At 48.8% G+C, this 13,446-nt stretch overlaps 1 protein-coding gene across 2 annotated transcripts; it reads left to right on the top strand.

Moving 5' to 3' along the window:
- The first annotated feature begins 983 nt into the window (after nt 1-983).
- Nucleotides 984-9,994, top strand: SSRP1 (structure specific recognition protein 1). Of its 2 annotated transcripts, XM_044682245.1 has the most exons (13): nt 984-1,841; nt 1,985-2,088; nt 2,170-2,298; nt 2,951-3,172; nt 4,079-4,151; nt 4,273-4,281; nt 4,597-4,735; nt 4,870-4,915; nt 5,643-5,772; nt 6,102-6,272; nt 6,438-6,532; nt 7,347-7,530; nt 9,477-9,994. In XM_044682245.1, the coding sequence occupies exons 1-13, from the start codon at nt 1,074-1,076 to the stop codon at nt 9,552-9,554; spliced, it is 2,148 nt and encodes a 715-aa protein (XP_044538180.1). In that variant the 5' UTR covers nt 984-1,073; the 3' UTR covers nt 9,555-9,994. The 2 variants fall into 2 exon arrangements, with proteins under 2 accessions (XP_044538180.1, XP_044538181.1); XM_044682246.1 differs by lacking the exon at nt 4,273-4,281 and having other exon boundaries at nt 986-1,841.
- The last annotated feature ends 3,452 nt before the right edge of the window (nt 9,995-13,446 follow it).

Here is a 13,446-nt window from a genome sequence, read left to right as displayed (position 1 = left end):
AGAGGAGGCTGAACGAGGGAGCCCTGAAATTCGCAGTCCCAAGGCCCAGCGCGACAGAGTCCAGAGACTAACAGAAAGAGACTAACTTGGCTCTTTCGCCTTGTCTCAGCTGATCACAGAACTTCGGGGCAGTTGGGGCTGCAGGGAGCCACCTAGAGCAACCTATCCCTCAGGGAAAACTAACAGGGGGGCCACGCAGCCTTTTCTGGAGGCCTCTAGTGAGTGCAACATTCTGTGGGTAGCGGGGAGGACTTCCTCACTACCAAATCGTCATTATCTAAATCATAAGATTAAGAACTGGGAGGATCATTTAGTGTAGAACCCCCTCATTTTACTCAAGAGGAAACTGAGGCAAGGACTGGTAACAGGCCTTGTTCAAAGTCCACGAGTCCAGTGGCGGGTACAAGGGCCCACATCTGACCTCACTTCTTCCAGCTCTAGGTTGGGGTTCCCCCCACCCAGAACCCCAAGGCACAGAGTTGTGCGTGCACACGGCGCCCAAGGGTGGCCCGCAGCACATGTACGAGACCCGTACAAGGTTTACACCGGCCCCCGAGAGTGCACATATGCACACACGCACACACGTACACAAGCACAGGTACTCGCAGGACTCCAGACCTGCTGGGGCTCCAGAGCGCCCGCAAGTCCAAGGCCGCGGTCTGGTTCCCGGAACCTCCAGTCCCGCCACAGTCCCGCCCTCAGCCCCTCCCCCTCCCGGTCCTCCCGGCTCTCTATGGTATTGCCGCGGGCCAGCGGGGCCTCATCAGGGATCTCTCTAGCCCGCTGGACCTCTCTATGGCAGCGTCGCTTCCGGTGGCGGGAGCCGGGGCTGCGCACGCGGGAAAAGATCCTGATCCCGGAGCCCCCTCCCCCGCCCCCTGTGCGCGCCCGAGTCCACCAGTGTCCGTGTCCATGCCCCCTGGAGGAACCTGGGGTTGAGGAGCTTTTTCTTTGTCTCCAGATCCCACTAGACTTCTGTTGCCACACTCACCTCTTTGGAACCAGCATCTCCCTCAAACTTCCTACTTAGTTTCCCACTGCCTAGTGCTTGGGCCAGCGGGGGCCAAGTCAGCATGGCAGAGACTTTGGAATTCAATGATATCTACCAGGAGGTGAAAGGTTCTATGAATGATGGTCGTCTTCGGTTGAGCCGACAAGGAATAATCTTCAAGAATAGTAAGACAGGCAAAGTGGACAACATTCAGGCCGGGGAACTGACTGAAGGTATCTGTCGACGAGTAGCTCTGGGTCATGGCCTCAAGCTTCTTACTAAGAATGGCCACTTCTATAAGTATGATGGCTTCCGAGAATCGGAGTTTGAGAAACTGTCAGATTTCTTCAAGTCACACTATCGTTTGGAGTTGGTAGAGAAGGACCTGTGTGTGAAGGGCTGGAATTGGGGAACAGTAAAGTTTGGTGGCCAGCTCCTGTCTTTTGATATTGGTGAACAACCAGTCTTTGAGATCCCTCTCAGTAACGTTTCCCAGTGCACCACAGGCAAGAATGAGGTGACATTAGAATTTCACCAGAATGATGATGCCGAGGTCTCCCTGATGGAGGTGCGCTTCTATGTGCCGCCCACCCAGGAGGATGGTGTTGACCCCGTTGAGGCATTTGCCCAGAATGTGCTCTCTAAGGCAGATGTGATCCAGGCTACCGGAGATGCCATCTGCATCTTCCGTGAGTTGCAGTGCTTGACACCCCGAGGCCGTTATGACATCCGCATCTACCCCACCTTCCTGCACCTTCATGGCAAGACCTTTGATTACAAAATCCCATATACTACCGTGTTGCGACTTTTCCTGCTACCTCATAAAGACCAGCGCCAAATGTTCTTTGTGGTAAGCTCTGGGATCTAGAGAAGATTCTTCTCCATCTGAGGCTGGAGTTGGAGTTAGGTGTTCTGTGCTTTCCATCTGTTCCAGCTTGATGGAACCAGTCACCTTTAATTTGGCCTTCTCCCTGTTTCCTTTATTCTCACCAGATCAGCCTAGACCCTCCCATCAAGCAGGGCCAGACCCGCTATCACTTCCTGATCCTTCTTTTCTCCAAGGATGAGGATATCTCCCTGACCCTCAACATGAATGAGTAAGCCTGGGAGCCATGTGAGGGCTGCTCAAAGAGGGAAGGGAAGGGAGCCGTCTGATTGCTTGTGTTCTGTGGTCCTAGGGATGAGGTGGAGAAACGTTTTGAGGGTCGTCTTACCAAGAACATGTCTGGGTCCCTCTATGAGATGGTCAGCCGTGTCATGAAAGCCTTAGTGAACCGCAAGATCACAGTGCCTGGCAACTTCCAAGGGTGAGATGCAATGATGGAGGGAGGGAAGGAAGCGGGACTTGTCTGCCTCCCAGCACTGGGTAGTCAAGAGTCCAAGGCTTGGGATATGGCATTGATACTCTTTGGCTTTGGGCAGGTGCCTTGCTGAGCATCAGTTTTTTTTTTCTGTAATATAGGAATAATGATACATACTATGGCCACCTTATCAGGTGGTTGTAGACCTGTTGAAGAATGTTGTAGACCATAAAGTGCTACAGAATGGGAATGCTTATTGGTATTGGCTGTAATGTGGTTGACTCCTATTGCCACCTGATACTGTGTCTCCCTTTTTCTCCATGGTCCTATGGATAGTTCCATTGAATTAGTTGTCAGTTACTTCTTGTCACCACCTTGACTCCTAAACACTTGGTCATCATGTTATGTGCCAAGTATTGTGCTTAGCCTGAGAGATGTAAAGGAAGACAAGAATGATTGACATCCTTGTCTACAAGGAGTTTACATTTTAATGGAGGATTGAAATAGGAATAATTGGGGGAGTTGTTAAATTAACCACAGGTTCCAAATAGTGTCGATCTTTCCTTGTGAGCATGGGTGTCTCCTTTTGTAAGTCTTGCCCTTTCCTGAATCTGTGTGATGTCTGTCATTGACTTGAACCCTTTCTCTCCTGTGCCAGGCACTCAGGGGCCCAGTGCATCACCTGTTCCTACAAAGCCAGCTCAGGATTGCTGTACCCACTGGAGCGAGGCTTCATCTATGTACATAAGCCACCTGTGCATATCCGTTTTGATGAGATCTCCTTCGTCAATTTTGCCCGTGGAACTACTACTACTCGCTCCTTTGACTTTGAAATTGAGACAAAGCAGGGTACACAGTATACTTTCAGCAGTATTGAAAGGTGAACACCCCCTTCCTTTATACTTGGATCCATAGCCTTACCTTGACCCCAGCCCTTGTCCTGATGTTGCTTCCAAATCTTCATGAGTCTAATCTCATTTATATGGGTGATCTCCCTCGTGGTACAAAATGCCACATCTTTTCACAGTTCTTGTCCACTTTTCTTCCATAGATAGCTTGATAGAGATTTTATGAATACTTTTGATGCAACACTCAGGCTTTCCATCCCTTCTTCTTCATATGTGATTGGCCCACCTCATTTGTGCATTTTCTTAATGTTATCTCTTAATCTGACTTCCTACATACCTGGTGTTACTGTGGCGTGCTGCAGTCTATTTACACCCCTCCTTTATCTCCTCTGCCCTTTGGATAATCCATGTTTTTCATTCTTTTGAGATCTTTTTGAGTGTTATCTGACTAGAGCCTAGAGAATATTGTTGGTAAAAAGATGGTCTGTGGAACGGAGCAACTTGGGCTGTGGAAGGGACTGTACATGTCCTTTATGCGTTAAAATATATGTACCTTTACAAGGTCTGGCCTAGTCAGACTCTCTGGAAAGTAAATTTTGAGTTACATGTGGTAGTGAGTCCCAAATGCCACAGAATGTGCCATCACCCCCTACTACTAGCCCGAGAAGGGGAAAAACAGTTCAGTAAAGACAGTGATATATAGAAAGGGGACTGGGGGAAAAAAGGGGGGGGGGAGGGGGAAGAAAGGGCACTGGATTTAGAGTCAAATAGGCTTGAGTTCTAATTCTGGCTCTGTAACCTACATCACCTCTGGGACCTTAGACTGGCAATTTCCTCCTCTTAAAATCTTTCTGAGCTTATAATTTTTATGATTCTATGGCCTTCTTCCCTTGGCTCTCCAGCCAGCCCTAATATCATTGTAACTTCTTTCCTTCCAGAGAGGAGTATGGGAAGCTGTTTGACTTTGTGAATGCCAAGAAACTCAACATCAAAAACCGAGGATTGAAAGAGGTACTTGAATGGTTGGGCAGGCTGGGGTTATCTGCCTTCCTGACATCTCTCTTGTGCTGGGGTAGGGGTGATGGTCAGTCTGGCAACTTTTTCATTCTTTCTTCTCTCCTTACCATTATAGAAAAAAGAGGTGCGTGCGATCCCTCTCCCCCTTCTTCCTGGTGCAGGTTTCCTCAGCATGGTTATGGTTTAGCCCATTTAACCAAGCATGAGCCCTCCACAGGGCTGGAAGATCTTAGTCTCTTCTAACTCAGAGGATAGGAAGTGCCTGGGCCCTAGGCCCTGCATGTTAGTTATGTGTGGAAGTTTTAATGCTAGGTTCTCCTGAGAGCTGTTCACTTGGTCTTACTCATAAGCATGCTGGGAAATCTCTTGAGTGTGCTAGTGAGTGTAGGGGTTTTGGGGAGGTGAAGGAACTGGCCCTTATTCTTCCTTCTTTTTCCAGGGCATTAATCCGAGCTATGATGAATATGCTGACTCAGATGAAGATCAGCATGATGCCTACCTGGAGAGGATGAAGGAAGAGGGCAAGATCCGTGAGGAGAATGCCAATGACAGCAGTGATGACTCAGGAGATGAGACTGGTGAGCATCTTGGCTTGGGCGAGGGGAGTCTGAGCAACTGCTCTGCTGCACTTTGGAGGGGAAGGCCTGGGTCTGGGAATGAGGCCTGGCCTGGTTGACCAGCATGCACTGATGTACCCTGTTCTATTTCGCAGATGAGTCATTCAACCCTGGGGATGAGGAGGATGACGTTGCAGAGGAGTGAGTTTGGGCACTGCCAGCTGTAGTTGAGGCTGTGACTGTCGCTGTGGTCTCTGGGTTTCGTAGATGTCTTGGGTTTTTTATCCTAGTCTCTAGCAAGTCACCAGTAGCATGGAAGGACTTCATGTAGTTGGGGTTTTGGGTGTTTGAGAAAGGACCAGTTATGTGGTTGTGTTGTGGTGGAGAGAGGACTGAATTTGGGGGAGTTGGGTTCTGTGAATTCTATACATTTGGCAAATTCTGGCCCCTCTGTGGGCCTCAACTTGTGATTCTTGAAAATATGTGGAGCTGAAATAGTGAGTGGTCGATCTATAAGGTCTCTTCTTCACTAAAGCCTATGACTTAATGATACCATGTCTGCCATTGGGCTGAGTGTTGAAGTTAGACGTTGGGTTAGGTTTTCCTCCCCTTCCATATCACTTAGTCTGGAAGAAAATCAATAGACTTTAAAGCTAGAAGAAACTTTTATCTAGTCCAGTTTTCTCATTTTACCACCAGCTAAATGATGCCTAAGGAGCCAGCTAGGTGAATTTCTCTAGGTCACAAGGAGAGTAAAGAACAGATCTTATATGCACAGATAGGAAGTGTAGAGGCCTGTCAGGAGCCCAAGAATTGAAGGCTTTCAGCCCTACTGGCAACTCAGATGTCCTGGTGGAGTCAGAGGTGGGGAGGGGAGATAACTTGGCTTCTCTCCCTCCCTCCTTTCTAATCTTTCTCTTCCCATCAGGTTTGACAGCAATGCCTCTGCCAGCTCCTCTAGCAATGAGGGCGACAGTGACAGGGATGAAAAGAAGAAGAAACTGGCCAAGAAAGCTAAGATTGTCAAGGAACGAAAATCCCGGAAGAAGCCTGTGGAGGTGAGGACTCTCCTTCCAAATCTGACTGTTTCCAACCAGGGAAGGACCATGAGAGGATCACTCCAGGCTCACCCTAGAAGCTGCTATCTATAGTTAAGAATGGAGACAGATGGAAACTTGTCTTCTTGCAACCTCACATCCTTATAGTCAGGATTTGCTCATGAGAGAACACATTTGTTAAAGCTCTTTATGTCCCAAAGGGAAGGAAAGGGACCTGTCTTCCATGGTTTTTTCTTTTAGGGGTGTCTCTGTGAGACACTTGAGGGAGATGGTAACTTTTGGGGTTTCAGGGTTAATGAATACACTTGTGCTTTCCCCTATTCATCTAGGGTAAGAAGGGCAAAGATCCAAATGCCCCCAAGAGGCCCATGTCTGCCTACATGTTGTGGCTTAATGCCAGTCGGGAAAAGATCAAGTCTGACCACCCAGGCATCAGCATCACTGATCTCTCTAAGAAAGCAGGAGAGATCTGGAAGGGGATGAGCAAAGAGAAGAAAGAGGTGAGAAGGGTGGCAGTTGTTTCCTGGGACGAGTGAACTCTCCAGGTGGTCTCTGATGAAGGGTGTTGGGAAACTATTGGGTGGTTGAGGAGCGGAAGGAGAGTTCATCCTGTGGATAGGGACTGGTTGCCTGTTGCTTATGTGTGTTTTTTGGTGGGATGGTAGGAATGGGACCGAAAGGCTGAGGAGGCCAAGAGGGAATATGAGAAGGCCATGAAAGAGTACAGTGAAGGGGGCCGAGCTGAGTCTTCTTACAGGAAGTAAGTATTGACTCTGGGCGCTGGAAATCGTGTCTCCTGCTGTGGACAAACACAATGGTGAGGTCACTGTGGCCTGCCAGGAAAGGGGGAAAAGGGGGGCAGGCAGCAATCACTTGATTCAAGTAATGTGAAAGAGAGCAAATTAGGTTTGGCCCGAGAGTAGCACTGGGAGCAATGAGCAGGGGTTTCAGAGGTCATTTGGCTCCATGAAAGAGAAAACTTTGAAACAATTAGATCTTTGGAGTGGGATGACTTTCCTCCTCATTGAAAGGCTTCAAAGGTTGGACAGCGTTTCTGACATGGCCTTGATGCAGAGGGGATTACTGTTTCACATTCCAACAAATTCAAATGCAGCACAAAAGTCCTCAGTCCCTTCTATATGTAGCATCTCTCATGGTGCTAGGGGTACGAAAATTTAAAAAGTGATACAGGCTTTAACTACCCTTAAGAGTTATATTCTGCAGGGGGAGGGAGGCAGAATGTGGGCACGTGGAAGTATATTAAGGAGTATTTGGACAGATGATGGATCTAGAGTCTGTCCTTAAGGAAAATTGTGGGGCTTGGATGTGGCTTCTTCCATCATCCCATCCAGCGATGGGAGGTGGGATGGGTCGAGGAGATCTGAAGGAGAATCTGGCAGGCAACATTGCCATTTGCTTGAGAGAAACTATTGTGTGGAATACTTAGAGGTTAGCAGTCAGGAGACAGGGATGGTCTTATGTGTCATCCTTGAAAGGGTTGATGGAATGCCTAGCACTTTGCTCCAGGGGTGATGAACGGTAGGAGCTTCAAGTCTTAAGCCATGTGCCCACAGGGATAAGTCCAAGAAGAAGAAGAAAGGAAAGGTGAAGATGGAGAAAAAGTCCACTCCTTCTAAGGGCTCGTCTAAGTCTTCATCCAAACAACTGAGTGAGAGCTTCAAGAGCAGAGAATTTGTGTCCAGTGACGAGAGTTCTTCAGGCGAGAACAAGAGCAAAAAGAAGAGGAGGAGGAGTGAGGTCGGCACACCCGGGGCTTTTGTGCTGTCTGGGTGGTTGGTGGAGGTTTAATGTGGAAACCTCTGGGAAAGACCTGGGCTGGAGCTTTCCTCACTGATGAAACCTTCAGTAAGCCTTGAGTCTCTGTGCCAAGCCTTGTGCTTGAGATACAAAGAGACACAAAACTACCCTCATCCTGAAAGCTGACACTAACAGGAGAGACAGCAGAGAAATAAGTATCTGGGCATATACAAGGGATCTCTGGTGATCTGAGGAGAGAAGACCAGAGCAGTGGCAGGAGGGGAGAGGTCCTCCAAACAGGGTGGGGTTTGAGCTGAAGAAAGTGAGGGGAATGAAGTGGTACAGGGGTTGGTATTCCAGGCCTGCTGCCAGCTTGGGCCCGGGAGCAGCAAGGGTATTGTCCTGTTGGTGGGGCTGCAGGGAGTTCAGCTGTGCCGGAACACAGTGGATGCAGAGAGAGAAAAGTCAGAAGATTGGAAATGGGGGAAGGGGCTTGGCTATGAAGGGCTTTAAATGCCAAACAGCAGAGTTGGAATCTGATCCTGGAGCTCATTGAGTTGGGAATATGAGGCCACAAAAGTCACCTTTTGTGACTTGGCAGCTATGCATGGAGGATGGACTGATGATGAGGATGGTGGGACTGTAGTAGGGAAATTCAGACACTTTGGATGTGAGGAGGCTTGGGAGACAGGGAAGGGAAGATGAAGAGTTCTCTTTTATACTGTTGAGTTTGAGCAGCTTGCATCCCTTTGGAGACGTCCAGAAGGCACCTGGTGATGAGATTAGCCCAGGAAAGAGATTAGGGCTGGATATATAGAGAGAGGGCAGGAGGCCCCCATGGATAAAATGCTAGGCCGGGAGTCAGCAAGACTCTTTCCTGGGTTCAAATCTGACTGCAGACATTTACTTGCTTTGTGACCCCAGGCAAGTCATTTAACCCTGTCTGCCTTGGTTTCCTCATCTGTCTAATGAGCTGGAGAAGGAAATGGTAAACCCTTCCAGTGTCTGTGCCAAGGAAGGGCCATGAAAAGTTGGATGTGACAGAAGAATGACTAAACAAGAAAATAGAGAATTGGAAATTATTTCCTTAGAGCAGTGATGGCAAACCTATGGCATGGATGCCAAAGATGGCACATAGCTCAATGTGGGCACATGGCCACCCTCCTGCCCCTCCTGAGTTTCTTACTAGAAAGGCAGAGGGACTCAGGTGTCAGGTGGAGCTGCTCCCTTCCCCACCTCCATTGTGTCTTTAAAAAGACATTTTTTTCACATCACTTGCCCCTCTGCCCAGTAGCCCAATGGGAGCGCTTTCTCCCTCCCGTGGGGCGTTGTGGCACTCAGTCTGGGGGGTGGGGTAGGGTGGAGGTGGCGCCTGGCAAACAAAAAGGTTTGCCATCACTGCCCTAGAGGAACAAATCAGTCATTTAGCATTTATTAAGTGCCTACTGTGTGCCAGGTGCTGTACTTAAGAACTGGGAATACAAATATGGGGAAAAGACATTTCCCTGCCTTTAAGGAGCTTATATTTTAAGGTCAGACAATATATAAAAGGCTGAAATGGGAGGGTGGGAAAGTGGAGAGAAAGGGCATGATAGGAAAGTCAGAGAAGTCTCAGAATTGTGCAGCCAAATTGAGAAAATGCTATGTTCTGAACAGGGAGGGGAACATGTAGGGGTTTAAGGATTTGACCTTGATGTGGAGGTTAGGTGGGGTAGAGGGTGTCATGAGAATTTAGTGGCTTGAGAGAATATCAATATATATTCTCCAGTCTCCTGTTGTGAGGTGAGAGCTGGGTGAAAAAGTCTGTACCATGGGGTTGGGGCTGGAAGTGGTGAGGGTTTTCCATTGGGAGGGCTAAATTGAGCTGTGGCATTTGGAAGAAGTAATGATTTAGTCAACTGGGTTTGTAAACTTTGCCTGTAAGGTACCTCCATTTGTACCCCCAGGATTCTGAAGAGGAGGAGGAACTGGCCAGCACCCCACCCAGCTCGGAAGAATCGGGATCTGGGTCAGATGAGGAGTAGGGAAGCAGCATCTTCTCTGCTGTCCCTCGTCACCTTTCCACCTCCCTATCTCCAGTTTCCATCTATCCCCTTTTACCAGCAGCCCCTGAACTGGGAAATTATCCCTGGACTTAGCTCGCAGTGCAACCCTCCTTGGTTTATGGACTTGAGTGACTGGGCAGGGAGGGTTTTTTGTGCTTCACAGGGATGACTCAGTTGAGTTTGGGAAGAAGGTGCAGGTTGGAGCACAGGTTACGTGGGATCTAAATCCTTCACCCATGTTTTCCTCTCCATGGTACTGCCAGCTGATCCCTTCTCTGTCCCTTGGCAACTCATGGGAAGCTGCAGCAGGGGCCACATGCAGGGTCAGCCTTGTAGCCCCTTGCTGGGGCCTATTTCTATTTTGTATTTCTGGTCAGTGGAAGTCACAAAAAAGATTTAATAAAAGCAGAGTGACTTTAGACTCCATGTTCGAATGGACCTCCTCAACCCCACTGGTCTTCGCACTCAGGATTTTGCTGTGCCAGCTGAAGTAATAGGCTCCCTCCATCCCTGTTGGGTGGGTGCTTCATGGCTGGGAATCTAGTCTTCAGGTATATTCCTTTCATTCCCTTCCCAGTGATTGTTTTCACTCCCTGATCTTGGATGAGCCACCTGAGAATTGGGAAATAGGCACTGATTTGATTAGGAAGGATTGCCCCACCATCCTGCTCCATTATCTAGGCTGTATTTGAGCCTCTTGGCTCCATATGTAATCACCTGTGAACCACAGTAGTTTCCAGGCATGGGATAATTAAATCAGGATTGAATGGCCTCCTGTAACCTGGGTTGAAGAAACCTGAGCCTGAAGAGGTGTACCCAGTGGTCTTAATCATTGTTAGGGGAGGAAGAAGATGCAGAATATGATATTCGGGAAAGCTGATGGGGCAAATTATGTCATCAAATACTGAATCTGAGATGCAACACAGCATGGTGGATAGAGAGCGGCACCTGCAGCCAGCAAGATCTGGATTCTATTTCTGCCTCTAGCACTGTGATGGTGAACCTATATAGCACATGTGCCAAAGACAACACACAGAGGCCTCTGTGGGTACCCAAACCTGGCCCTGCAGGAATACAGCTCTCATTGTCACAGAAGGTGGCTCCCTGCTCCTCTCCCCTCCAGCCAAGCCCCATCCCTCAGTGCAGGAGGGCAGGGCATGGGGTCCCCAAAAGGTTTGCTATCACTATTCTAGCACATACTAGTGTGACCCTGGGTAAGAGCTGTAAGCCAGCCAGCAGCTCCAGGGGTCTGGAAAAGGTGTATGGTTTAGGTGAGAAAAAGTCAGACTGGATTTCCAGAAGCTGTTCTGTTCTGCTTCCTGTAGAATCTTTCTCTCACCATCACACAAATGCTGGGAAAATTTACATTTCAAATTCAAAACAAATGAAAATCAAGATTACGCTGGTTACATAAAATTTTGGCACACAAAACGGATTTTAGATTACACTGAGGCTAAATATGCCCCAAGGCTACCAAAACTCTTAAGTTTTATTTTTATAAAAGAACCTTCAACATATTTCAAAAGTGCATTAGAGTGTGAGAACCCTCAAATTTGGGGAGACAAGTCTAACGTGGGAAAATAGTGAAGTGTGAGAATGTTTTGGTTTCATAGGGTTAAATTCAGCATGAGAAAAGATTGAGGCAAAAAGGTATTTTTGTTTTGCCATGCTGTGGCCTTCAAGCTCAGAAAGATTGAAGCAGCTCCTGCTATTTTACTGTTTGTTATTAACTCATTAAATGCTGGTTGATTATAGAGTATACAAGGGAATTCTATAAGAAAGTTCTATAAATGGATTTTTATAAAGAAATTTTATATCTATACTACAAAACTTGAGGCTATCCTAAAAATATAGATTATAATAATTTTAATAAAAAATGGTCAGAAGGGAGTCACACAAAGGGGTCTGACTGGGTGTCCATCCATCCTGTGTCCTGATTTTCAGGCAATAGGGATCAATGTAAGGCTTTGCCGTCTACACTGACTCGATGGACCCTGATGGAGACCCTTATTTCTCTGAGGGGGTCCTGGCAGGTAAGTCATTGAACTCCAGTGTTCTAGGCAGTTTCCTGAGGCCAAGGTGCTAACCTCTATGAATAGGGAAACTTCTCACTGGGAGGCCCATCAATCCCTATGTTGAACCTGGTAAGGGATTTTATATATCACCCAGACCAAAAGCCTTTTTTTTGGTTTTTTTTCATGAACCCTGTTGGCAGTTTTGAAAACTCTGGATGGACCTTTCTTGGAATGCTTTTAATGCCTAAAATCTTTAGAATCAGAAAGGAAGCAAATCATTTTTTAAAAGTTTATATACAACCATGGTCTCTATATTCACATATAGTGCATCTCCACACAAGTTCCTAGAAGTTAGGCTGAGAATCCCGGATCTGGTTGCTGGAAGGAGAAATGAAAGGGCAGCAGAAGTGTGGCATCAGAGAACACGGCTTCTCCTTTACCATTCTCATCACTCAGATGCTCTGGAGCCTGTTTCCTGGTCTGTAGAATGAAGGAGTTAGACTATACATAGTGACTTCTAGGGGCCTCTGGGATCTGTGAAAGGCCTAGTGGGGTCAGGATCTTCTGACTCCAAACTGCCCATTATATTGGTTAATAACAGCTACTTTTTTTTTTTTTAAACCCTTAGAATCAATACTGTGTTAAGTTAGAAGAGCGGTAAGGGCTAGGCAATGGGCATTAAATGACTTGCCCAGGGTCTGGGGCCAGATTTGAACCTAGGACCTCTCATCTCTAGCCCTGGCTCAATCCACTGAGACAAATAGCTGCCCTCAACAACTGCCATTTTTTTTTTAAACCCTTAACTTCTGTGTACTGGTTCCTTGGTGGGAGAGTGATAAGGGTGGGCAATGGGGGTCAAGTGACTTGCCCAGGGTCACACAGCTGGGAAGTGTCTGAGGCCAGATTTGAACCTAGGACCTCCTGTCTCTAGGCCTGACTCTCAATCTACTGAGCTACCCAGCTGCCCCTCAACAGCTACCATTTTAAGGCTTTAAAGGTTGCCAAACGGCAGGACATCCTTAGGGCCAAAGGGCCGGGTCTCCTTGTTGCCCAGGGTCACCAGCGCCTCAGGAGGCTGGGACTTCCTGCCGCTGAGTCTGTACTGCCAGACATGAGGAAAAGAGGCACTTGACAATCTCTTAAGTAGGCTTCGGCCTAGCACTGGGGAAAGGTTGCTTTGGGGTCCTGCCTATCGCCAGATGGGCCCTCTCTGGCTCCTCGCTGAGCCCCATGGGCCATGGGAGTCCTGGCGCTCGCACCAGCTCCAAAGCACACGGTTGCTTCTGGCTTTGTCCTCAGGCCTCGCAGTATAGGGAGGGCCTGGGAGCTAGCGGCCAGTCAGAGGTTTCGTGGAGGCGCTCGGCGGGGTGCAGGATCTTCTCACCCCCTCCAGGGGGCTCGTCCCTGGAAGCCGCTCTGGCTGGGCCAAGTGCTCCTCTCTATGGTGCCGCGCGTAGTTCGGAACCTCCGGGCTTGGGCCAGGGACGCTCTAGCCCGTGCCCTCGGTAGTTCCCGCCCTGTCTTAAGCTTTTCTGCGGCTGGAGGAGGCCTAGGCCCCGGACGCGCCCCTCATTTGCATATTCATGAAGATTGGCAGCGGGGGCGGAGCCCACGCGCTCTCCAAGCAAAGTTGGGCGGCCGCGCTCCGCCTAGGGGCGTTTCGGGGGTGGGGGTGGTGGCCGTCTTATGAATATGCATTATGGCAGTCTGGGGGAGGGGCCGGTGCCGGCGGGGTTGGGGGCGGGGCCTCGCCCGGACTCTCAGTGGGTCTGTCCCGCGGTGACGGCAGCGGCGGCGGCGGCTGAGGCTGGGGCTGGGGCTGGGGCCGGGCCGGGGCCAGGACCAGGGACGCAGGC

This window comes from Gracilinanus agilis, chromosome 6, assembly GCF_016433145.1.
Source record: "Gracilinanus agilis isolate LMUSP501 chromosome 6, AgileGrace, whole genome shotgun sequence".
NCBI lineage: Eukaryota > Metazoa > Chordata > Mammalia > Didelphimorphia > Didelphidae > Gracilinanus > Gracilinanus agilis.
This window is presented reverse-complemented; position numbering and strand designations above follow the sequence as displayed.

What these genes read in the sequence shown, in the direction of transcription:
- SSRP1 (XM_044682245.1), top strand. Translation starts at nt 1,074, where the DNA reads ATGGCAGAGACTTTGGAATTCAATGATATCTACCAGGAGGTGAAAGGT. An exon ending in ACTTTCAGCAGTATTGAAAG is followed by an intron (nt 3,173 to 4,078) that starts GTGAACACCCCC and finishes CTTTCCTTCCAG; the next exon opens with AGAGGAGTATGGGAAGCTGT. An exon ending in GAGGATGACGTTGCAGAGGA is followed by an intron (nt 4,916 to 5,642) that starts GTGAGTTTGGGC and finishes TCTTCCCATCAG; the next exon opens with GTTTGACAGCAATGCCTCTG.